Source organism: Microtus pennsylvanicus, chromosome 7 (assembly GCF_037038515.1).
Source record: "Microtus pennsylvanicus isolate mMicPen1 chromosome 7, mMicPen1.hap1, whole genome shotgun sequence".
NCBI lineage: Eukaryota > Metazoa > Chordata > Mammalia > Rodentia > Cricetidae > Microtus > Microtus pennsylvanicus.
This window is the reverse complement of record NC_134585.1, coordinates 32,362,452-32,387,649: the sequence shown is the minus strand read 5'-3', so window position 1 is coordinate 32,387,649 and position 25,198 is coordinate 32,362,452. Positions and strand designations below refer to the sequence as shown.

General features: G+C 42.6%; 1 protein-coding gene across 2 annotated transcripts; it reads right to left on the bottom strand.

Moving 5' to 3' along the window:
• Positions 1 to 13,205: 13,205 nt before the first annotated feature.
• On the bottom strand, positions 13,206 to 24,616 carry Txndc9 (thioredoxin domain containing 9). 2 transcript variants are annotated; one of them, XM_075980393.1, is made up of 5 exons: positions 24,155 to 24,217; positions 22,627 to 22,835; positions 21,337 to 21,455; positions 16,562 to 16,816; positions 13,206 to 14,132 (listed from the first exon to the last, which is right to left on the bottom strand). In XM_075980393.1, the coding sequence occupies exons 2-5, from the start codon at positions 22,813 to 22,815 to the stop codon at positions 14,015 to 14,017; spliced, it is 681 nt and encodes a 226-aa protein (XP_075836508.1). In that variant the 5' UTR covers positions 22,816 to 22,835; positions 24,155 to 24,217; the 3' UTR covers positions 13,206 to 14,014. The 2 variants fall into 2 exon arrangements, with proteins under 2 accessions (XP_075836508.1, XP_075836509.1); XM_075980394.1 differs by lacking the exon at positions 24,155 to 24,217 and adding an exon at positions 24,410 to 24,616 and having other exon boundaries at positions 13,498 to 14,132.
• Between the last annotated feature and the right edge of the window lie 582 nt (positions 24,617 to 25,198).

Sequence of the window (25,198 nt, the reverse complement as noted above, 5' to 3'; positions counted from 1 at the left end):
AAGTTTTGTGTTGTCTTATAACCTTTAGAAAGGACCAAGGTAGAGTAATTGGTCCATCTTTTATGTGTTTGCTTCATAGGGCATCATGGGTGTTTTCCCTATATATTTGAAGGTTGGGATCTTTGTTGTGTCTGGGCATAGGGAAGGGCAGAAGTAGAATCATCTAAAGGTTGTTAGTAGTCAAGTTCTCCAGATAAACAGAACCAGTAGGGTATGTGTATGGGAAGAAATCTTTATTTTAATATCATAGAAACAATTTAATTTTTGATCTAGTTGTTTCTTCTTTTCTTTCTTTTAAAATTAACTCTTACTGTGTTGGCCAGGTTGTCCTTGAACTCATAACCCTCATGCCTTAGACTCCCAGGTAGCTGGAATTTCAGACATGCATTCAGAGCAGACATTTATTTTAATAATTTGCTCACAATTTATGGAGGCTAGCAAGTTTAAAATTTACAAACCAGAGACCATGAAAAGCTAACACTGATGTTCAAGTTTAACACTTCCTGTTGGTAGAACTGCTTCTTGCTCAGTGAAGGACCAAGAGTCTCTGCTAGTAGGGCCTGAACTCATAAGATGACACTCTCCCCACAAATCTACCATGGTAAATTGTGGTAAAAGTCATTTCCCTGAGCCCAGCTCCATCATAACAGGCTGAAGCTGAGACTTGAGTCAGTATGAGACACACAGATATGTTCAGAGGAAAACACTCGGCACAGGTGCACTTTGTGGAGTTACTCTCTTCTGGTGCTTAAAGTTTTCAGTATTGCTTTATTTAAACCCATGCTCTTTGGGAGGCTCTCTGGGAATGATCAAGTCCAGTGCAATGCTGCCCAGTTCACAATATTCTGCAGAAACATCCACACTCTATACGGAAGTTCATTCTCAGCGAGGCAGTCAGGAGTAGGAGACAAAAGCTCTCCCAGGAGCGTGGCCACATTCTAGACTCTGCTGTCCACAAAGCTAGTCTGTGATCCCTCAGCAGAAAGAGACGGAGTCCCACTCTCGATGAATAGGTGGATTGTAGAGGTTGATGACGTCACTGGCAGAGAATTGTTGAGAAAGTCTGTTACACAAGAGTTTCCTGAGAACAGAGTGGGCACAGGCGTGTATAGGCTAGCTAGTGTGGACAGAAAAATTGCCCTGAGCCTTTGCAGTGGCTGAAGTAGGAGGAGTTAGAGAAAGTTCTCACACGGTAGCTGGGAGTCTATGAGCTTTGGATTTTTAGCTAGTACCAAATTTTCACTAACTGAAAATGAAGACAGTGAGATAACAGAAATCCCAGAAAATGAACTTGAATTTCTGCATTTAAAAATGTTTGACTTCTGCTCGATAGTGGTGGCTCTCACACCTTTAATCCCAACACTCAGGAGGCAAAGTTAGATGGATCTCTGTGAGTTGGAGACCAGCCTGGTCTATACAGAGAAACCCATGCTTGAAAAACCAAGCATAAAATAGATGTTTGACTTCATGGTACTGTAAGCCTGAGTAACAGTCCAGGCCTGGAGAAATAGTAGGCATGTGCCCATCAGTGGGCATATTTTTGATAATTAACTAAACTGGCATAGCAGCTTCTAAATACCTGTATGTCTACCATAGACAAAAGGAGCTCCCAGCGGTTGGAGATGCCTCTTCTTACAATGGGCAGTGAATGCCGAACTTCATGTCTGCCCAGCATGCAGAGCATAAGCAACAGGTATAAACCCAGCTGTAAACAATCACTTAACCACCCTCTGTAAGGCTCAGGGAACATTATAGAAGAAGGAGCAGGAAGGATATAGGAGCTAGAAGATAAAAAGCTATGATAGTTCATTCTCTAGACCCAGTACAACCATTGCAATCACTAACTGTAGGTACTTGTACTGGGCACTCACAAGACCAGCCCTATCTATGGTCAGAGAAGATGAAGAGAAAATGGCTTAGGGGCTCTACCCTTCACTTTGAACTGTTGGATACTGAGAGATTCTCGGAAAAGAGGAATGAATCGTTGTCTTTAGTTGAGCACCCACTGCTGAGCCCACCAGGCTCCAATGGATCGCTCCAAACCTACAGTTACACAGCAGGCCCTGGCTAATCTCAGTGGGTCACAAAACAGCATGAACACGAGAGAGAGAGTAGTGGGAAAGGGGAGGGAGGATAGTAGGGATAGTAGGGGGATGGGATGAGATTGGTTAGTATGCACAACATACATGTATAAAATTGTGTATGTATATAACAATTGATTTTTCATCTCCATCTGCCGCAGAAAGAGGCTTCTTGGTCAATGAGTTAGAAGTAGTTACACTGACCTGTGAATATAAGAGTTTTAGAAATGAAATTGGGACTTATACTGGCTTAGGAAAATGGCAGCAGAAGGTTCTCTAGGACCCATGACATCACCAGCCACAGGTAGTTGGCAAGGTTTAGAGTGCTGGGCATGAAGTCCCTCCTATTGAGGGAGCCGTGAGTACAGTTAGAGAGTTGTTGGTTGTCACACAATAAAGGGTCACTGTTGCACTCTTGGGAATACCTTCATCAGCTGGCCATTCTTGTGATTCATAGGATTTAGAGATGGGCAGGACTATCGGTTGCTTTTCTCCTTGGGCAGCGGGCATAGCAGAGAACTAGTCCCCATTGGGGAGGCTTCCAGGTCAATTCCAGCTCAACTCCTCTAAGTCCTCTGTCTAAAATGGAAAGTGTATGTAAAATACAAAGATGTAGATTATTGCCATGACCTCATGGCTATATAGAAAGCCAAGATTAAACTCCTATTAACTGAAACATATAGAAAGCTATTGTTTTGAACTAGTCAACTGGTCTCCAGTAGGGCAAACCACAATGAGCTGTGAATGCTAGAAACACTAAGTAGTAAGGGACAGGAAAATTACCAAACATAGCAGTTTTCTACAGAGACTAGTAGCGACTTGTCAGAAAAAGCCCCTTAGCTTTAGTGACAAGAAGTCCTCTGCTTTAACCCTTAAAAGGAAAGTAATCTGGTGTTTAACCAATCTGTTTCTCCCTTCTATTTTCTTGTTCTTGCTTTAGCTGCCTTGTAAAACCTCCAAATCGGGCCAGAGAGATCACTCGGCAGGTAAAGGAACTTGCCACGAAGCCTGATGACCTGAGTTCGAGTTAGGTCTTCAGAACCCACATGGAGGAGGGAGAGAAAACTGATTCCTGCAAGTTGTCCACTGATTTGCCCATGTGTGCTGTGCTCTCCCATCATCCAAACAAATACGATTACAACAAATAAATTAAAAATCAAAGAAAGCAAACGAAATCATAACAAAATTGTGTTAGCAAACTTGTGGATTTGCTCGTTCATTAGTTTACTTATTTATTGTACTTTTGTGTGCAGTGCACATGTGTGTGCATGTTTGCATGTGTGGATATGCATGTATATGTGTGTAATATGTGTGAAGGCCTAAGATTGAAGTCAAATACCTTCCTATTTGCTCTTCACTTTGTTTACTGGGACAGGGTCTTTCGGTCAACCTGGAGTTACTAATTTAGCTAGCTAGCTTGCCCTGGGGGAATTTACTATTCCTGCCTCCCAACCACTGGGATTGCAGGCAGGGCACTAGGAATGCCCCTCTCTTTTTATGTGTATACTGGGGATCCAAACTCTAATCCCTACACTTTCACAGCAAGTACTTTGCCTGCTGAGCCATCTGCCCAAACTGAACATTTCTCTCTCTCTCTCTCTCTCTCTCTCTCTCTCTCTCTCTCTCTCTCTCTCTCTCATGCTGAGTGCTAAGGCTGGAACCCATGGTCTCACAGGTTCAGCAAGCACTCTCCATCTGAGCTACACTCCTAGTCTTGAATCTGTAGTTTTACTTGGGCTTGGTAAGAACTGCTTATTGTGTGTGTCATTGGTGCAGGCTTTTCCACCAGACTGAGAACCCACTTCTGAAATCACTCAGAGCTCATACTTACGGCAAGTTGTTTCTAGCCTGTGACTGCAAACTAAGCTAAAGTAGTCGGCCAGGTATATTGGCTCCTGTCCATGGGGTCTTCTCCATTGTGCTGCTTGATCTGTGCAATGCAGAGGGCTTCACAGCATGGTGGCCAGGGTCCAGCAGCAAGAGCTCAATCTCTCCCTTGAGCTAGTCTTATTTCTTGTTTTTTAATTGAAAATCACATAGCACAGAGTACTTTCCCAATGTTTCACAAGCAACAGCCTTACCCAGTTCCACGACATTTTCTTCATTCCAAAAGGAAATCCATGGGGGCTGGAGAGATGGCTCAGTGGTTAAGAGCACTCACTGGCTGCTCTTCCAGAGGACCCGGGGTTCAGTTCTCAGCACCCACACGGCAGCTCACAACTGTCCATAATTTCAGTTCCTGGGTACCTGACACACTCACACAGACATGCACATAGACAAAATACCAGTGAATATAAAATAAAAAATGAATAAATTTTAAAAATCAAAACCAAAACAAAGGGAAATTCATAACCTCAACCTGCTCTTCCCTAGCCCCCTTTACTCACTCCTGGTGCTCTTGTTTCTCTGGGTACATCTCTTTTATCTATTTTCTATAGATCTTACTCATGTGCTCTATGTCTATCTACTCTCCCATGGGATAGTGGCTTTCAAGTTCACTTGATATGGGAGAGTCTTCTGTTTTGTGTTGATTTTATTGGTTAAATAAAGAAACTGCCTTGGCCCTTTAATAGGACAGAAAATTAGGTAGGCAGAGTAAACAGAACAGAATGCTGGGAGAAAGAGGCAGAGTCAGGCAGTAGCCATGATTCTCCCACCCAACACAGACGCAGGTTAAGATCTTTCCTGGTAAGCCACACCTCGTAGGGATACACAGATATTAGAAATGCGTTAGATCAATATGTAAGAGCTAGCCAATAAGAGGTTATAACTAATGGACCAAGCAGTGTTTAAAAGAATACAGTTTCCGTGTAATTATTTCCGGGCATAAGCTAGCCAGGCGGCTGGGAGCCGGGCGGAACGCAGCCTGCCGCTCATAATACTACATTCACTAGGTTAGAGTTCGTCTTAGTTTGCTTTCTATTGATCTGATAAACAACATGACCAAAAGCAACTTGGTAAGGAGAAGGTTTAGTTTATTTTCTCTTAGAGTTTATTTTCTGTCAGGAAGGAAAGTCAGGGCAGGACCTCATGGAAGAAACATGGAGGCAAGAACTGAAGCAGAGACCGTGCAGGAGGGCTGCTTCCTGACTGTCTCTCTATGGATCACCCAGGTTGTTTCTTATACAAGCCAGGACAGCCTGCCCAGTAGTGGCACTGCCAATAACGTGTTGGGCCCTCCCACAGCAATAATTAATTAATTAATTAATAATTAACTTGTCTATAGCTCAGTCTGATAGAATCATTTTCTCTATTTAGGTTCTCTCTTTTCAGATGATGCCGTTTGTATTAAGGTGACAGAAATCTAACCAGTGCAGAGCATGAATGATATTTCAATACTTTATGATTTAGCATCACAATTTGTTTATCCATACATCCATTGGTGGAAGTTGGGCTTGTACAACATCAATCCTGGCAGTTTTATTTGAATTTTCAGTAAAACTCAGGGCACTGAGGGATGGGTCATCACAGTTACTTCTACTGGCAAGGACCATCAGCCTTAGTTTTATAGATAAATCCAGTAAATGATTTCTCTAGTTATGTCCTATTTGAGCATGTTGTTTAGTATATTATTAAAATTTTCCTAACTGAACACGTTTAGATATAGCAGTGCCCACCTATGACCCAGCACTTTGGGGTTGGAGACAAAAGAACACATAGTGCAAGGTTAACTACAGTGTGAGTTAAAGGGTCATCTGAGACGCAAGAGACCACGCAAACAAACAAAACCGTGCACGTTCATGTCATTAAGGTTTGTACTGGAGTGAAGGGCAACGCTGGGAACTGGTCCCAGGGTTACGTGCATTCACTCTAACACGGAGTGAGCTCCTAACCATAGGTATTTTTTTGCATATAGGTCATTTGGCTGAATATTAAATTATGGATTCACAAATGATTTCTGCATATTAAATATGGCATGCTACTGCCTTTCAGAATGATGTATGGTGTATACAATTTCAATGCTAACTCAATTTTCTTCCCCTTAAAATGATCTGACATTTCAAAGTCTCCCTTGCTTACTTTTTTAAGGTCATAGATTTGGAAGAATCCTTCTCAATTTGATTTTTCTAGTGGCTCAATTTCACCAAATGCATGGAAGTGCCCTTCTGCGATGTACGTTCAAGAGTTTTATCTCAGTAGAACTTTATTGAGTTACCATTTTGGTAATTGCTCTTCCTTGGCTTTCTTCCCTGGGGACTCATGCAGTACTTCCTTGGTTTCTGTGCTTTAAAACGTTCCCTTTTTACAAAAGATTCCCTTAATTTCTTCCTATTGTACCTACCTCTCCTGCTGTTGGACCTTATTTATTCTAAAAAAATTTTTTTTTTCAAGACAGGATTTCTCTGAGTAGCTCTGACTGTCCTGGAACTCACTCTGTAGACCAAACTGGCCTAATACTCGCCGAGATACGCCTGCCTCTGCCTCCCAAGTGCAGGGATTAAAGGTGTGAGCCACCACCTCCAGGTTTTGTTTTTAAAATAAAAAAATTCTTAATGATGACCATTTTGACTGAGATGAGGTGAAATCTCTAATTAGTTTTAGTGTGCATTTCAATGAAAAAACAAGTCTTACAAGGATAAATACAAATGGCTAAAGTATTTGAAAAAGTCTTCAACATCTTTAGTCATCACTGAAATGCTTCCATCTCTTCATCACATATTGGTTCTTCATTTGGAGCTGTGGTGTGTCAAGCAGTATATAGAACCTTCTGCCCAAATAGCTCGACTTGCAAATGTTCATAGCAATGCGTTGTTGGTCTGGTTCAAGGCCTCGTGTTTCTGGTACACCATCAGTACTGGACCCTCTCTGAAACTCCTCTCCTTTATCCATCGGCTTCCCCAAATCATGGAGATCCTGCGGCTGTGGTTTCACACGTACCTGTCCCTGCACATGCTCCAGCAGGTCATTGGTGGGGTAGATGTTGGAGGGGGCCATCTTGTGGGCCTGGGTGGTAGCTGAGTTAGTCAGCCTGGGCTTCCTCCATGCCCCCACCACTCCAGACATGGGGCAGGGCCAACTCAGCAGGGCCCTTGGACATCAACATGACTTAAGATGGCAGTCCAGACCACCCGCATCAGAATGGTTTCTGATAGTAACACAGGCCACCTATCAACGAAGATCCTGGCAGCAGTAGGGCCACTGACTCAGACATGGCCCTGGGTGCAGCTCAGGTCCGGATGTCCCCAAGGCCTCAGGTGGGAGCACAGGCTACTCAAATATGTATGGCCAACGTCAGCATCATGGCCCTCGGACATCAACATGGCCTCAGGTAGCAGCTGAGACCATGGCCTTTGGTGGTGACACAGGCCAAGGACCCGGACATGCCCGTCAGCAGCAGCACTAACCAGGACATCACATGGCCTCAGGCGGCAGCTCAGGCCACTTACGTCAGCCTGTTTCACACCACGTCTCCAGCTCCTCCTGTCTGCGCAGTGCATGAACCACGCCCACTTCTCTCTCTCTCTCTCTCTCTCTCTCTCTCTCTCTCTCTCTCTCTCTCTCTCTCTCTCCCCCTCCCAGTTCTCCACCACAGATTTGCTTATTGGAGTGGCACCCGGCTGTTGGGAGACTTCTGGCTGCTGCCTTATGGTCGCCCACCCCACACTGCAGATGGGCCTCTTCCTTGTTTTACTTTTCTCCCACCTCTTTGGGGAAGATTTTTATGAATGGGTTTTTATACTGATTTTATTTTCTGTGAACTTTTATCTGGTAGATAGAAAGGCTGCTGGGTTTTGTATGTTGGCTTTGTACCTTTTTACTTTTCTAAGAGCATTTGCAAGTTCTAAGAGTTTCCCAGTCTCTTTAGCATCAGATCACGTCTTCCAACAAGGGGAACTTCACTCCTTCGTTTCCCATTTGTCTCCCTTTTATTTCTTTTCTTATCACTAGCTAAAATTCAAGCACCATATTGAATAAGTGAGAACAGCAACGCTTGTCTCATTCCTGGTTTTAGAGAAAACACTTTCATTTTTTTCCCCATTTAGTATAACATTGGTTATAAGTTTTTCATATACCACTTTTATTATGTTCTTATGTTCCTTCTCTTCCTAGCTTCTTTGGAGGGTTTGTTTTTTTGTTTTTTTTTATTTTTTATCAGGAAAGGATGCTGAACTTTGTCAAAGGCCCTTCTTGTGCTTATGGAGATGATTACGTGATTTCTGTCTTTTAGTTTATGTGTGGGCTAGCAATTTTTAAATTTTCAGTATTTATGTGTACATATGCAAGACTGTGTGAATTTATGTACATCATATACAAAACATGCAGGCATCCTCCGATTTCCAGAAGGTGTCACATCCTCTGTAATTAGAGGTATAGGTGGTTGTTGTATAAGTCACCTGATGTGGGTGCTGGGAGCCAAAGAAGGGTCCTCTGCAAGAGCTATATACACTCTGAACCACTGAACCATTTCTTCAGGCCCATGGGGTACAACACTTGATTTCAATGTTTAAACCATCTTTCAACCCTGAGATGACAGCAACATAGCCATGTTCTGTTATCTTAATATTGTTATCTTAATATGCTCTTGAACATGATTTGCACTTTTTTTTTTGGTTTTTTTCGAGACAGGGTTTCTCTGTGGTTTTGGAGCCTGTCCTGGAACTAGCTCTGTAGACCAGGCTGGTCTCGAACTCACAGAGATCCGCCTGCCTCTGCCTCCCGAGTGCTGGGATTAAAGGCGTGCGCCACCATCGCCCGGCTAGGCTATTTGCACTTATTTTATGGAGGAATTTTTCCTGCCTTTGTTTATCAAGGAAATTGACCTATAATTTCTTTCGTTGTTGTATTCTTAATCAGCTTTGGTGTCAGGATGCTGGCGCTTTGTTGTTTTTTTCCTGAGGGGTTAAGAAACCACGTGCGTGTGCATGTTCCTGTGTGTGGATGTGATATGCGTATGCCTGCTTGTGTGGAGGCCAGAAGACAACTTTGGGTTTGGCCCTTCCCTTTCTACCTGTTTGAAGAAAGATTTCTTCAGCAGTGTGCGCAGACTAGTCAAGCTTTGGCAGAGGGTCCTGTCTCTACCCTCCTACCCCAGGGGTGCACTGGGCTTACTGACCCAGTGCTGTAAGTTCTGGGGATCAAGCTCAGCTTGTCAGGCAGGGCAGCACACACCTTCACCCTTGTGCCAACCTTGATGACCTGAGGTCAGCCCTCAGAACTCACATAGTGGAAGGAGAGAACCAACTCCTCCAAGTTTTCCTCTGACCTCCACACATGTGTTGTGAATTGCACATACAAAGTTCCTGGTGGTAATCATGTTGCCTCCCCCCAATATTTCTGGTGTTTCTGTGATGAAATTTGTACATCTTTGGCTTGGTTATCTCTTTTAGTTTTACTTGCAAATCTTAGTAAGCAACCCATTTTTTTTTTTTTTTGATTTTTCGAGACAGGGTTTCTCTGTGGTTTTGGAGCCTGTCCTGGAACTAGCTCTTGTAGACCAGGCTGGTCTCGAACTCACAGAGATCCGTCTCCCTCTGCCTCCCGAGTGCTGGGATTAAAGGCGTGAGCCACCACCGCCCCGCTAAGCAACCCATTCTTAAGAGTACTACCCAGTACGGAGATAACAAACTATTATAATAACAACAGTACCAAATATAGAAATGAACCTAAAGTCCATTAATATATCACGTGACCATTAAACAGAATGGGGAAAAGAAACATAGAAGGTTATGAAGTTAACAATTATTTAGGGTAAATGTGTGTAGACAGAGACTGCTTGTTCACTTCCTGGTCACCCAGACGAGATAAGGTTTTGGTGTCTGACTCTTTCGGCAGCTACATGACATTTCTGACTCTGCCTACTCTCTATATCTCATCCAGTTTGGCTATAATCTGCCTTGCTATAGGCTGAAGCATCTTCTTTATTAACCGATGGTAATGAAACATATTCACAGCTTGCAGAAGAGAATTCCACATCAAATGTGGCAATAGCAAATGAATGAGATAAAGGAAGGAGGCGGGGAAGAGGGGTAATAGAGAAGTAATATTAAATGAATGGAAAGCACAAGAAGAAAAACAGAAGAATGTTGAAGGGAAAAAGATTAGAAGAGAAAAAAATCAAAATAAAAGCCCAGATTTTGTAATATGATAAAGTTAAAAAACAAAATTAGACAAATGTTAAGGAGTCCAGAGGGCATGGCGGCAGCATGTTTTGTTTCAGTATTCTGGAAGCAGATCTCAGAGTTCGAGGCCAGCCTGGTCTACATACGGCTATATAGAATGAACCTGTCCCAACTTTCCCCCTCAAAAGAAGGGAGTACAAAATAAAACCATGAGTTTTTAAAACAACAAACTAAAGAGTATCCCCAGCAAGACAAAATTAACATACTGCTGAAAGTGTGGTTGAGAGGAACAAATGAAAGGAAACAAGAAAAAAGAATACCTATTAGTGAAAAATGCATAATAAAAACTGATGATTCCATGAAGAACTAAAGAACAAAAAATCCCAAAATATTAAAACAAAATATTAAAAAATAGGATAAAGAAAAAGAACTGCTTTGAGTATAAGAACAAGTAAACGCAAGGGAAGGCCTGGGGCTCAAAGAAAGGATAAAGAACCAAGGAAGCTTCTTTCAATGCCTAAGTACCAGAGGGCTCCTTTCTATGGCTAAGTCCTGCTGGGCAAGTGTCTGATCTCCACAGGACCTGTCTGCTTCAGTAGCTTCCCTTCTCTGTGTAGTAGCGTCCTCTACTGGCCACACTCAGCTTTGCAGTCTGTGGGCTGGGTAGCGTTTCATCCCTTTCTGGTCCCAGATTCCTTCTTCAGGACTGGGGCTATCTCCCAAGTGCACTGGAGTGTGGGAGCAACCAAGATAACATGTTCTTGGACTCTGTACTTCCACTGTCTGGCTGGAAGGGTGCTGTTGGAGGGAGCTTGAGTCTCCAGGCTCTGCAGTGGTACTGCTACCTCGATAGCATCAGGCTCCACCTGCTGATCACAGGCGCAGGGCTACAGAACTCAATTGATGGGATCACACGGTTAACAGAAATGGGCGTCCCCTTTCCCGCAGACCCAACAGCCACAAGTGAGTTTGAGAGCTGTGAGTTTGCCTGAAGGCAGGGCTGCAGGTCCCTTCACCAGGACAGCCCGGCTCACACAACATAATCCCTTGCCCCTGAGTCACGCGTGTGCTGGGGTTCTTTTTTTTTTTAAGATTTATTATGCATACACTCACCAGAAGATGGTACCAGATCTCATTATAGATAGTGCAAGTCACAATGTGGTTGCTGGGATTTGAACTCAGGAAGAGCAGCCAGGGCTCTTAACCTCTGAGCCATCTCTCCAGCCCTCGGGTTGACTTCTTTGTAAGGCACTAGATCTTTCCTCCATGCTTGCACACTACCTTTGCGGATTTCCGAATCCCCCCGCCCCCCCAATCTCTCTCTTTAGCATACAGACCACTCACTCTGGTGAAAGTCACAAAGGCAGCTTTGAGTCTACCAATCGAGTCTGTTGTCAACTGTCTTGTCTCTGACTTTGCTTGGGTCTGCTCTGTCAGGGTAGCCATTCCCATTTGCTTCCCGACTGTAGCTACAGGATGAAATTACACTGCTTAAAAAAAAATTGTGCTAGGTGGTAGTGGCACAGGCCTTTAATCTCAGCACTGGATTGGTAGAGGCCAGCCCAGTCTACCAACTTAGTTCCGGGACAGCCAGGACTACATAAATAAACCCTGTCTAAAGAAAAAAAAACCACCCCCGCCCAAGATTCTGCTTATTAGGACTTCAATTATGTATGTTTATGTCTGTATTTGGGTATATGCATGTGTGAGTATGATCTTAAAATATAATCTTGTTTTCTTATATTACTGGGCTTTAGTTAGCTTTTTTGTGTGCTCAGGAAAATTATTGGTCTGTAACTTTATGATGTTGCAGTCTGGCTTTGGTGTTAGCTTAATACTAGTCTAAGAGATAGAGTTACTAGCAGCAGGAGAGTTATCCCTCGTGTTTGATGTGTAAAAGTTTGTGAAAACTGATGTCATTCTTTAAAAATGTTTTTGTTGAATTCATGAGTATAGTCATTTGGTGTTGTACTTTTCCATTAGAAATGCTATTTATAGAGATTAGTTCTGCCCAAATTTAGGTTTCCCTTTATGTACGTGAGTCTGCACTTAGGTGAGCAGGTGCCCGAAGATGTCTGAAGATGGCATTATACCCTTGGAGCTTGAGCTACCGCTGACATGGGTGCTGGGAACTGAACCTAGGTTCTCTGCAAGAGTGCACTCTTAACCACTGAGCCATCTCTTTAGAGCCCTGCTCATATTTTTTTTTAATTTTTTCTTCTATTTTAATTTCTAGGATTGTTTTCCTTGTTTATTGGTATAAAGATGTTCATAGTTGGCTACTTTAATTTTTCCTTGAATCTTTTCTGCTATACCTTTCCTCACCTGCTCAGGTTTGTTGCCTTCAAAGAACTAGATTTTTATTTCTTTTAAAAATAGATTCGCCTTAGTTTATGTGTATGTATCCTTCCTGAATGTATGTATGTGCACATTTGCTTGGTGCCCATGGAGGTCAGAAGGCAGCATCAGATTCACCCAGAACTGAGCTAGTGCATGGCTGTGAACCACCATGTGGAGGTTAGGAATCGAACCCAAGTGCTCTTAACTGCTGAGCCACCTCTCCAGCCTCTTTATGTCATCTTTAATTTATTAATATGTTTGTCCTACACATCCCCTCTTCTTTCCCGCTTTAGATTGCTTCCAAATCCCAAATCGTCTTTCAAATTCAATATTTGCATTTACTGATTATGTTACATAATTTGTATTTACTGTATTACGTTCCATGACAATTTGTATTTATTGCATTGTGCGTTACATGACAATTTGTATTTACTGTATTATGTGTGTGCTCCATGACAATTTGTATTTACTGTATTGTGTTACCTGACAATTTGTATCTACTGTATTATGTGTGTGTGTGCTCGACAATTTGTATTTACTGTATTATGTGTTACCTGACAATTTGTATTTACTGTATTATGTGTTACCTGACAATTTGTATTTACTGTATTATGTGTGTTACCTGATAATTTGTATCTACTGTATTATGTGTGTGTGCTCCATGACAATTTGTATTTACTGTATTATGTGTGTTACACGATAATTTGTATTTACTGCATTACGCGTGTTACACGATAATTTGTATTTACTGCATTACGCGTGTTACATGACAATTTGTATCTACTGTATTATGTGTGTGTGTGCTCCATGACAATTTGCAGGAACTGTTTCTCTCCTTCCAAGTGGGTCCTGGGAATTGAACTCGGGTCCTCAAGATTTGTGGCAAGTGCCTCCCTACACTGAGCCATCTCATTAGATGGCGCCACACTATTCTAAAACTGTTGTACCAGCAGCCATTGGAGTTCCATATGCGGCCACTCAGAAACTGCATGTCTCAGCAGGTAAGCAATGCGGACCCTTTAAGTCAGGCAATGAGCTGATGACCAGACTGTCCTGCTGCTCTCAGCAGTCACCATGCTGCACCCTGAACACACGGGCAAGTCTTTAATAGTTCCTGAAACACATTCCATGAAGCGAGGACTCACTGACAGGTATTTGTGGGACACCAGGAAATGCTCCCACACCGTTTGTATAGACAGCACTCATTAAGTCCTTAAGAGTTGCTGAATTTCTATTGCTAACTCTGCAGATTAAAAACACAAGTGTGAGTGGTATAAAGATAGAATTACGTTATGATAAAAACAATCACAAAAATAGAGAATCCAGACCCTTTCCAGGTAATTTAAGATATCTGTTTCTCTCAAGCTACACACGATGGCCACAGACAAATAGTAATGGTGTCCTTCCATGTGGTGAAGCAGTGTAAACTCTGGGATACGAGGACCAGATGGTCGTCAATGGGCTGAAATCAAGGACTTCAGAAAGACACTTAACTCTGACGTAAACAAAGAGATGCTTTACAAATACAGAAGTCTAGTCATCATCAGAATCAGAATCGTATTTCTTTCCTCGGATAGTTTTCTTTTCCAGCTTTGTGAAGTTTGTCCCAAATTTCTTTTGGCTCTGAAATGGTGGCTCCATTAAATTTCCACTAAAAGTGAAACAAAGTTTAAGAGCATTTTATTTTTTATGATTTAATACACTTGGGATGCTAGAATGTAAAAAGCATTAATACTAACAGTTAATAGTGTCACACCTTACCTAACTGTATTAGATCAACGTTTGAGCCTCTTGTTTATCATAATCATTATCATAAACATTTTTGGGCTAATGGAGATGGGGTCCTGGCTCTCTGCACACTAGGCATTAATGTTCTGAAGCAGACAGGCAACACAGCTGTGCTTGAGCTCTTGCTGTGACTTTTCCTGGGCAGCACCCCAGTGTTTACATTTCTACACACATTAGCAAACTCACTCACAGAATGCACTATTGTCAGCCCGGGATTGGCACAAAACTTAGAAAAATAAAACACAACTTTTTTTAAAAAAAACTTTTCAACAATGCTAGGGAAATAAATGATAAGGCAGTTTTGTGTATGTGTCTGGGATCCTGGCATCCAGATGTTAGTTTTGGAACATCATTTGCTAGGCAGGAACTGTGGCACATGCCTATAATTCCAGTTGCCAGGAGGTTGAGCTAGGACTGTGCATTTGAGGACCATTTAGACTATACAGTGAGAACCTGTCCTAAACAAACAGTAAATAAAGTAATCAATAAATGAAAAAGGAGAAAAAAACTATCATTTGCACTGAAAGGAAGCACAACTTCTTAGAAACACAGCTAATTTTACAGACAGAATACAACATAAGCTTTCCTAAAGCATCTTGCTTGGGCCACAAGGGTCAAAGGATAATGAAGCTTTATCGACTATAACCTGCAGAATAAAATCATTTGCAGCCTAGGCTAATCACTAAATGGACAAGGAAATAAACACAAGTGACACAAAAGTTCCTCATAAATCATCACCTGGCATGATAGTGTCCAAACCAATGCTGGACCACTACCATCAGATGATGCACTGAGAATGAAGGCACCCACACCCTCCTGCAGCAAATAGCCCTGACCTGAGATCTGAGTCTGAGATGCACTCATAGGTCTGAGCTGGGGAACACTGAGAAATTAACTAGCTTATACTTTTTAAAAACAATTACTATAGAAATTGTTACAGAAGCTAAATGCAATAATTAAACGTGACACAATTTTCAGACAAGGAAAACAATACAAGGATGGTGGTACATTTGAGTAGGTTCTATAAACTATATCACTGCTATTTTATTAACTGCACTGGAAGTATACAGGAAAATGTACTTATTCTTAGGAAAAACACATTTGGAAATAAAGAAGTATACTCAAATGGTTCTGAAAACAATTTGTTATGTATCTGGCATATACATTTAAAATGTGGGAATATGGTAGATTATGCAAGACTTCCTTTTGCTAGTTTGCAACATAACTAAAATTCAAAATCAAGTTGGGCATGGTGGATCCCACCTGTAATCCTAGCACTTGGGAGGCTGAGGCAGGAGGATTAACATTACTGGACTGTAGAGTAAGACCTTGTCTTAAAACACAAAAACCTAAAGAAAAAGCTAGATATAATTTCAAAATATAGTGTTCTGTTGAACAAATGTTAATGTATGCTCATGTTAACAAAAGCAAAAATGGACTTCTACAGTACAGGGATAATTCATCCATGTTTAGTGGAGTGGGGGAGACAAAAGGCGAAAGTTTCAGCTTTGAAAGGCACAATTTTCCTTGTCTGTTTTCCTTTTTTCTTTTTAAAGCAAGAATAGGCACAGAACAAGTGACACTTTCAATTCGAAAGGGACAAAGCCATGCACCAAAAAAAAAGAAAGATGAGTTTTAGATTGTTTCAGTTACGTAAGCTTTTGAAGTCTCAGACTGTACGTGTGACATATGAACGCCCACAGTGAAGGCCTACTCAGGGCTAGGGATTACTGTTGTGGTGTGGTGCAGCACAGCCAGTACATGTAAGGTCCTGGCTGTCACCTCAGTACTACCAGCGTGAAATCACAAAAGCACAATGACCTCTTTGGCAGTTGTGTTTGACATTTTAATTTTATCACAAAGAATCACTTAAGTCAGCTATAAATTGTGGAGTTAAGGCTTAGGGTATAACTTAGTGACAGAAGACTTGTCTAGCATGTGTAAGTCTCTGAGTTGACTCTCTAAACATCGTAAAAACAACCCTCCTGCACACACCCGAAGGCAATCTATTCAGGAATGTCACTTCGGGTTTCCAAAATTAGTAGTTTCAGTGACATTTCTTACGTTGAAAACGTCTAGGCTGCCTTCAAGGCTCAGTTTTTATCTGTAAATTTGGTTTTGCTATAAGATCACATTACTCTATGCTTTAAGAGATGGGCTTTTCCTAAGCTGAATACAACAGGACTTAATTTCATAAAACATTAAAACATAAAATAAATAAATAAACAAATAAAAAAAATCTAAAAAAATAGCCAACTATCTATTTTTTGGTTCATCTTTGCTAAAGGTTACCTGTAATTGATAACGTCAGAACAACCAAGTCTCCACTCTAAAGTTTCCGTGGTGAAGTCATCTGTGTTTCCTAGGTCGGTGAATCCGACAACATAATCTTGTGTCTTGCCATCTCTCAGGAGAGCTAGTGTGGGGATGACTTTGATCCGCAGTCTCTCACAGAGGAATGGTGCTTTTTCCACATTCAGCTTCAAAAACTTGGTTTCAAGATGTTTTTTGGCCAGTGTTGCCAAATGTCTGTCTAGTATTTTACACCTGTAAGACAAGAGCAGAAAGGCGAACGCTAAAGGAAGCATTACTGTGCAGCGTATTTTATATGTTTTTTTTTTGAATCTCAATTTTATGAGTTGCCATACTTAGGATAAAAAAAAAAAATAAGGTTCCCTTATACATGAATGTTTCCTGGTGTCTTCATAAGGATGAAGGAGGATAGACTGAAGCTGACAGAACTCATAAAAGGCAAAAATTCAGCCGGTGCCACATCTGGAATTTATGATTAAAAACTGGAGTCACAGCTGGGCGATGGTGGCGCACGCCTTTAATCCCAGCACTCAGGAGGCAGAGGCAGGCGGATCTCTGTGAGTTCGAGACCAGCCTGGTCTACAGAGCTAGTTCCAGGACAGGATCCAAAGCCACAGAGAAACCCTGTCTCGAAAAAAAAAGAAAAGAAAAAACTAAAAACTGGAGTCACCAGAGCTGGGCAGTGGCAACACACACCTTTAATCCCAGCACTCAGGAATCAAAGGCAGGCTGACCTTTGAGCTGGAGGCCAGCCTGGTCTACAGTGACTTTTAGGACAGAACCAGGGCTACACAGAGAAACACTGTCATGAAAAACTAAAATCCAAAAATGGAGACAAAACAACAACAATGAAAAAAACCAAAAACTGGAGCCACCAACAACTCCCTGAAACACGTAACTCTGTCAGGGAAGCTTATCTATTAAAAGTTACTAGTGCTGTTTAAATATGGCTAGTGTGACCCTTAAGAAATGAATGGTATCAGTGTGACTCCACCCCCAACCCCCCAGTGCTAAAGAATGAACCCAATAAACTGCACTTTCAGCTCTGTAGTGATTTTTATTAAACCATCTGCCGAAAAGGAAGTGACATTTTCTTTAAATTAAAATCTATTTTAAACAAACCAAGCTCCTAGTTTCAAAAGAAACAGACTGCCAATCTTTTTGGCTCTTAAGCACAGGTGTTCATTATATCTGAGTTTTACTTACTTATTATTTTGTTTTCCGAGACAGGGTTTCTCTGTGTAGTTAGTCCTGGCTGTACTGGAACTCACTCCATAGACCAGGCTGGCCTCGAATCATATTCGCTGGCCTCTGCCTCCCAAGTGCTGGGATTAGGGCGAGCACCACCACAGCCAGCTAAGAGTTGATTACTTTTAAAACATACAGGCAAGTCAAAGTTCTCGCGTGTAACGGGGAAGTACACAGGTGATTCTTGAGTACCCGCTGCTGCTCCAGAACTAGTCTAGGCTCAGGAAGTTTCTTATAACCTTGATGCCCAATCTTGTTACTGGCTGGGTCTTTTCTCCCAGGTAGTTCAATAAGATTTCAGAGCTAAGACAGGGTGATGGTGACACACACCTTTAATCCCAGGAATTGGGAGGTAGACGAAGGCAGATCTCTGAGTTCCAGGACAGCTAGGACTACATAGAGACCCTGTCTTGAAAAACCAAAAGAGCAAACAAAGCAAGGTTTTAGAAATAAATGGTAAGGTAAAAAATATCGGGTTTTAAATGATGCTCTAAACAAATAAATCTGTATGTAAGAAATCTGTAACATAAATCTACACCATATTTTAACTCGAGAAGGAACCTAATTTAATTCAGTCTATGCACACCATTTGTTCATTAATATATTTTGCTGTTGTTCTAAGATCTTACTATGTAGCCCAGGCTGACCTCAAAATTGTGATCCTACCTGCAGTCTCAAAAGCAATGAAATTACAGCTGTAGACCACCATGCCTGGGACCAACCCATGTTGTGGAATATTAATTTAAGATGAACTACATTTGTTTATGCTGTGGAACATTTGTTTAATGATGCAAAGATGTGTTGCATTCTTTTACGTTACATGTTTGAAGCTATTACTATATCTGTCTAAAACACCTGTGAAGCTGTTACGGTGCCTTGTCTAAAAACCTGATTAGTCTAATAAAAACCTGAACAGCCAATAGTGAGGCAGGAGAGAGAAATAGGTGGGGCTGGCAGTCTGAGAAAATAAATAGAAGAACATTAGAGAGAGGAAGAAGCAAAAGAAATCAAAAGGTGAGAGCAAGAAAAGAAGAGGCCAGCCGACAAGGAGTAAGAGCGAAAGATTACACAAGAAAAGGAAAAAGCCCAGAGGCAAAAGGTAGAAGGGACAATTTTTAAAAAGCTGGCTAGAAATAAGCCAAGCTAGGGCTGGGCATTTATAAGAAATAAGCCTCCATGTCATGATTTGAAAGCTTGGTGGTGAGCCTGCAGAAGAGTAAATAAGTCAAGAATAAAAACAACCAACAACATTTTAGCCTACCAACATGGGTCCGAATGTCCATTGTATGGCCTGAGAAGGTTGGAAAAAAAAGGAAGAAAAAAAAGACACTGCTCCTTTCAGAGGCCCCGTTCTGCTGTTCAGCTGTCAGTGTTAAATAGAAATGCAAGCTAAGAGCCAGGTTGAGGTGGTACGTGCCTTTAATCCCAGCACTCGGAGGCAGAGGCAGGCCCATCTCTCCATCTCTGTGAGTTCAAGAGCTAGTTCCAGGACAGGCTCCCAAGCTACAGAGAAACTTTGTCTCAAAAAGTTCAAAAAAAAAAAAAAAAAAAAAAAAGCAAGCTAAGTAAGAACCGCTTGTGGCAGCACAGGTACCGGCTTCCTATAGATAGGAGGTAAATGTAGTACCTGGTCAGACGCTTCTGACCAGGCCACACTAGAGGTGGGCAGAATCAGCCAGGAGGGTCTCACAGAGGACCCAGGTGTAGCTTAGCAGTTTAAAATTTGCTCGTGTGCAGAAGGAGACGGAGCACGAGCAAGGAACTCAGGACCGCGAGGGGTGCACCCACACACTGAGACAATGGGGATGTTCTATCGGGAACTCACCAAGGCCAGCTGGCCTGGGTCTGAAAAAGCATGGGACAAATCCGGACTAGCTGAACATAGAGGACAATGAGGAATACTGAGAACTCAAGAACAATTGCAGTGGGTTTTTGATCCTACTGCACGTACTGGCTTTGGGGGAGCCTAGGCAGTTTGGATGCTCACCTTAGGAGACCTGGATAGAGGTGGGCGGTCCTTGGGCTTCCCACAGGTCAGGGAACCCTTATTGCTCTTAGAGCAGATGAGGGAGGGTGACGTGATCGGGGGAGGGGGAGGGAAATGGGAGGCGGTTGCGGGGAGGAGGCAGAAATCCTTAATAAATAAATAAATTAAAAAAAAAATTGGAAAAAAAAAAAAATTTGCTCGTGTGGATTCCTCGGCAGTCCTGTCCAGACACGGAAGAAGCAAGATGTGACTACGCTGCTGAAAAAGGTACTGCGCCATGTGACTAACACAGATAAGAATAATGGGCTAATATAAGTTATAAGAGTAAATAAGAAGCCTGAGCTAATGGGCCAATCAGTTTATGATTAATGTAAAAAAAAAAATTTGCTCGTGTGGTCAAAAAAGCCTAAAAGATACACAGAAGAAGAGGTCCAGATGGAAAAAAAAAACTCTCAACATATTCCAATGTGTTGTACAATGTGTGCAGGCAGGAAAGAAAAGGGGTATGGACAGTTAAAGAAAGAAATAGTTTAAAAGTCAAGTAAAGTCTTTAAAGAGACAGTAAAAGTAAAATAAAAGAAAAAAAGCAGGGGCTGGAGAGGTGGCTCAGTGGTTAAGAGCACTGGTTGCTCATCCAGAGGACCAGGGTTCAATTCCCAGCATCCACATGGCCGTTCACAACTGTTTGTATCTCCAGTTTCAGAGAATTTGGTACCCACACACAGACATACAGGCAGTCAAAACACCAATGCACATAAAATAAAAACAAATCATTAAAAAAGTTTTTTAAAAAAGGAAATAAACGGGGCTGGTGAGATGGCTCAGCGGTTAAGAGCATTGCCTGCTCTTCCAAAGGTCCTGAGTTCAATTCCCAGCAACCACATGGTGGCTCACAGCCATCTGTAATGAGGTCTAGTGCCCTCTTCTGCACACAAGCAGAAAGGATATTGTATACTAAATAAATAAATAAATATTAAAAAAAAGAAAAAAAAAAGGAAATAAACCACAAAAGATGGGAAATACACAGTATAATATTGTGCTGATTTTGAATATTTTGATTGCTGATGGGTAAGAGACAGCTGCTGGTAAACATGGGATTGTGAGCAGGATTGCACCAAGCTAGATACTTTAGGGTTATCTTCATTTATTTTGGGGGGTTATCTTAACTTTCAAATGGAAATCAAAAATGTTTTAGACAAGAGTTTTTGTTTTTGTTCCCACAGGAGATAAGCCTGGCAGTTCCATCTATGGTTCCAAGGAAAGGCTTGGTCAAGTTGCTCACTATCTCCTTATCAAGGGGACAGAGCGTGTGGATAAACACTGATCACGAAAGCTGTTGCCCTCCAATTCCCAGTGAACACAGCACAGTGAAAAAAACAACCAAATTATTATTTTGGTAAGAATTGTAAGAATCTACTTTAAGACATATTTAGAGTTACACAGTGGAAAAATATTTGAGGAACAATAAACCATTCTCATAGGAATACTGACTTCCAAGGGTGGGGGGAAGCAAAGTTACCTGAATGTGGTGTCTCTGTAGAAATGGCAAACCACTTTTTCACTCTCCTTGACTTCTTGAAAAAAGTCTCTCTCGCTGGCAACTTCTCTGTACTCCCCATGTCCTTTAGAAAGCCATTCCTAATTTCAAGAGAAGCACACCATCCAGCTGAAATGTCTTTTGGTGACACTCGGGATTTTAAGTGTCCCAATCACTGTATTATTTTGTAAAGAAACCAATTCTATCCCATAGCGAAAAGACAAACCAAACAAACCACCCCATGAAATAAAACCTATCAGTTTGGGGGGACAGTGTGGTTACTGCAGCTCAGAAGCTTAGAAACCCACCTATCTGCTTCTGATAATCTCAAACAGGCAAGGCCTTCTAGACTAGCCATCAGTGAGCAAAGTCCTCAGAAGGAAAAGTATTCTACTCATGTGGTGTCCAGAACCAAGGAAAACCTGACATGTAATTCAGCTCACAAGCCAAGGCACTGGAGCCAAGCCTGAGAATGCTCAGCCCCTTCCACCTTTCCTGTGGCAAAAAACTTGTTACCTCAACTATACGCTCACTATGCCTTTCAGCCAGATGGTTTAAAAGAAAGAAAAAAGAAACAAGGCAAAAGTTTCAATGCCCTTCCCATCATTTACTGAACTAGAATTTTAGTGACCTTTCTGAGCCTTTGAGTTAACAAGACAGAACCGGGTGTGGGGACACAGGCCTTCAGTTCCAGTGCTTCTGGAGGCAGAAGCAGGTCAATTGTGGCTGCACAGGGAGATCCTGCCTCCTAACCACAGCTAAGTTAATAAAAATGCACACATGCTTTAAAAACCTCTTCTCGGGGCTGGAGAGATGGCTCAGAGGTTAAGAGCATTGCCTGCTCTTCCAAAGGTCCTGAGTTCAATTCCCAGCAACCACATGGTGGCTCACAACCATCTGTAATGGGGTCTGGTGCCCTCTTCTGGCCTGCAGGCATACACACACAGACAGAATATTGTATACGTAATAAATAAATAAATATTTTTTAAAAAAACCTCTTCTCACACGGAATTATTGTATGTCTTTAGTTTTGATATGTGTACCCTAAGCTCGGTCTGAGAAAAGTTTTAATCTCTCTTCTACATGTCAGCTTCTCAATTAAATGCTACATCTCGCCTAAGTCTTTCCTTTTGTTTGATTCCCGGGAAAATATCTAAGTGACAGAGAAGTTTGAATTCAGAACATCCTGAAAGTGAGGAAGGTCACATGACTGCACACGTAGTCAGAAGCATAGTGCTAAGGCGATTTCAGAGAGTAGGCGGGAGAGGTTACTTGTTTCTGCTGTTGGGCCTTCCTGAGTGCCGCCAGTCTCTTCTCTTTGAGGAGTTCGAGCTCATCTTCACCGATCTGATCCAGCTTCTGAATTTCTGAGTCCAAGTGACTTTCCACGAGCTTAGCAGCCTGGAGGAACTGGTTCTCTAGGACTTCTGAGAACATGTCGATGGATCCATTACCTTCCATTTTTTTAAGCAGTCTTGGTGCTGGGAGGGTCACAAAGAAACAAGCATTAAGTTTGCACTTTTGGTTTTTTTGTTTTGTTTTTTTTAAAAGACATGGTCTTGGTTACAGGGCTCGAGACCTTAACACAGCAGATGCCATGTTAGAGATAGCATTTTGACTTTAGAACCTTGCAGGTAGGCCTCAACACCTGCTAAAACAGGAGCAAAGATCTAGGCCATCAAAAACATGGTCCATAGTTCCAGGATTGTCCCTGATGGTACTAACTTGCTTTATGGCTTCTAGAAAAGCCATTTACTAATGGACACTGTCATAAGGAGTTTCATTTCTATACCCTCTCAGAGATGTCCTAACAAAGACAGCTTTACCTGTGCTTAATCTCCCCTCTACACTTAACTCAGGATTCAAATTCAGGGCACAGAACGGTGCTGCACAAATGGGCAGGTCTCCTTGCTTTATTTAAGCAATCGAGATAATCCCCTCTCCCCCCAGCCACAGGGCATCCTGATCTAGCCAATCTCTCCCTAAGTCCTCCTTCTCAGGCGAGTCTTGATTGTGTCAAGTTGACAGCTAAAACCAAACACTTCCCAAACGAAGTTAGCCTGGGCATGGTGGTTCATGACCATAATCTCAGTTCTCAAAGGTAGAAGCCTAAGGATCAGAGATTTGAGATCATCCTTGGATACACAAAGAGCAACAGAGGCCAGCCTGGGCTACATAAATCCTAAACAACCCTCTAAACCCCAACTGTCAACGACTCATAAGTACTATATATGATTGAAAAGAAGCTGTATTGCTATGATTCCCTACTCCCGGAAGAGAAATGTGAGATTAAGACTCTCCACTCGGGTCGGGTGGTGTCAGTGCACGCTTTTAATCCCAGCACTCGGCAGGAAGAGGCTGGCGGATCTCTGTAAATTCAGGGCCAGCATGTTTTACGGAGCGAGTTCCAGGACAGGCTCCAAAGCTACAGAGAAATCATGTCACGAAAACCAAAAACAACACCACCAACGACAAAGACTGCATTCGGGTCTAAATAAGGGGATCCGAGACAAGTTCATCAGAATCTGACGTTATTTGGGTATAGCATTCTCTTACTCCTGTGGCTTTTTACAGGATGCCTTCACATTTAAATTCGGAGCTCTTGTGGCCTGTGTTAGGCCATGGTAGTCACTGCCTTTAGATGTGGGGGCGGGGAGGGGGAGTAAGGAAATAGCTTAGTGGGCCCCCTAACTTTCTATTTATTGAACCAACTCGAATATTCTTACAGATGAACTGAAAGGCTGATACCTAACTATTTAACTAACCTACCAACTGCTGATCGACATGCTAACCCCTGTACCTGTCGGAAGATTCTTGGCCACTCTCTGCGCTCCAGGGACAGGCGGAGGAGTTCCGGGGGGAGCGAAGTCGCACTACCTGGGGCGCGTGCGCCACAGCCTCAGCAGCCTCTCGGTCAAGGCTGTCCCAGCTACGCCCTCCTCACCACCCCCACCCCCCGACCGCGCCCGATCCGGCCGGACGTGTAGCCCTGATCTGTCCGTCCTTCAACAACGGAACGCGGTGGCAGGATCTGTCACTGCATCCTCTGCCGTACCTGGCCTATTGGTGCCGACGAAGAGAGGACGCTGCAGATCAAGAACACCGATCGGGTTCACGCAGGATTCAGCCTCACAGCAGTTGTTAAGGGCGGCGAAGGTTCTGTCCACTCTTCCTTTCCATTGGCTAAAGTCCTCTCGCGAGACAATGTGAGAGACCCGCGGAAGGGGCGGCGAGGGGGTGACGAAAGCCTCGGAGAGTGCGTCTCTTCTCCGCCACCCGGAACTACAAGATTCCGACCCTATACTTGTGGGCTGATGACCGGAGGGATGGGCGCTAAGGACGCTGGGAATTGTAGTTTTTCTTGTGCACAGGCTGTGCGTCAGCCCTGGCTGTGCTACATCGAAATGAGCCTGATGTTGTTCCTGTCCGTGGGGCTTTAAGTTTAGTCTTTTCTAAAGTTGAAGTATAACTTACAGTGCACTATTAATCGGTAGCTCACACTAATAACATCGCCCCCAAACATTTTCGCCACTCCAGAATCTTCCCTCCTGACTTCCTTAAACACACGGATATTTAGAACTTGCTCATATGAAGATTCATATTAGGGGATTGGTCGCTGTACCCGTGTGTCTTTTCTCCCTAATAAATGTTCACAGTGTTACTAAGTGTTATACATGACTGTTCCTGAGGGGAATGGATCCATTCATTATTTTGTTCTGGGTGTATGTCCCTGGGGAACTCCGGAGGGCTCATTATTGGCTCCTTGTGGTCCCGTAATGAACGAATTTCCTGCAGCTGAGGAGATGTAGACATGAGGGAATTTTCAGCACCACTCCTGGGTCGA

Excerpts from the sequence above, each read along its gene's own strand:
- Txndc9 (XM_075980394.1), bottom strand. The coding sequence starts at position 22,815 with ATGGAAGGTAATGGATCCATCGACATGTTCTCAGAAGTCCTAGAGAAC. Across the intron at positions 21,456-22,626 it reads AGGCCCAACAGCAGAAACAA|GAATGGCTTTCTAAAGGACA; the intron begins GTAACCTCTCCC and ends TCTTGAAATTAG. Across the intron at positions 16,817-21,336 it reads TACAGAGACACCACATTCAG|GTGTAAAATACTAGACAGAC; the intron begins GTAACTTTGCTT and ends CTTGTCTTACAG.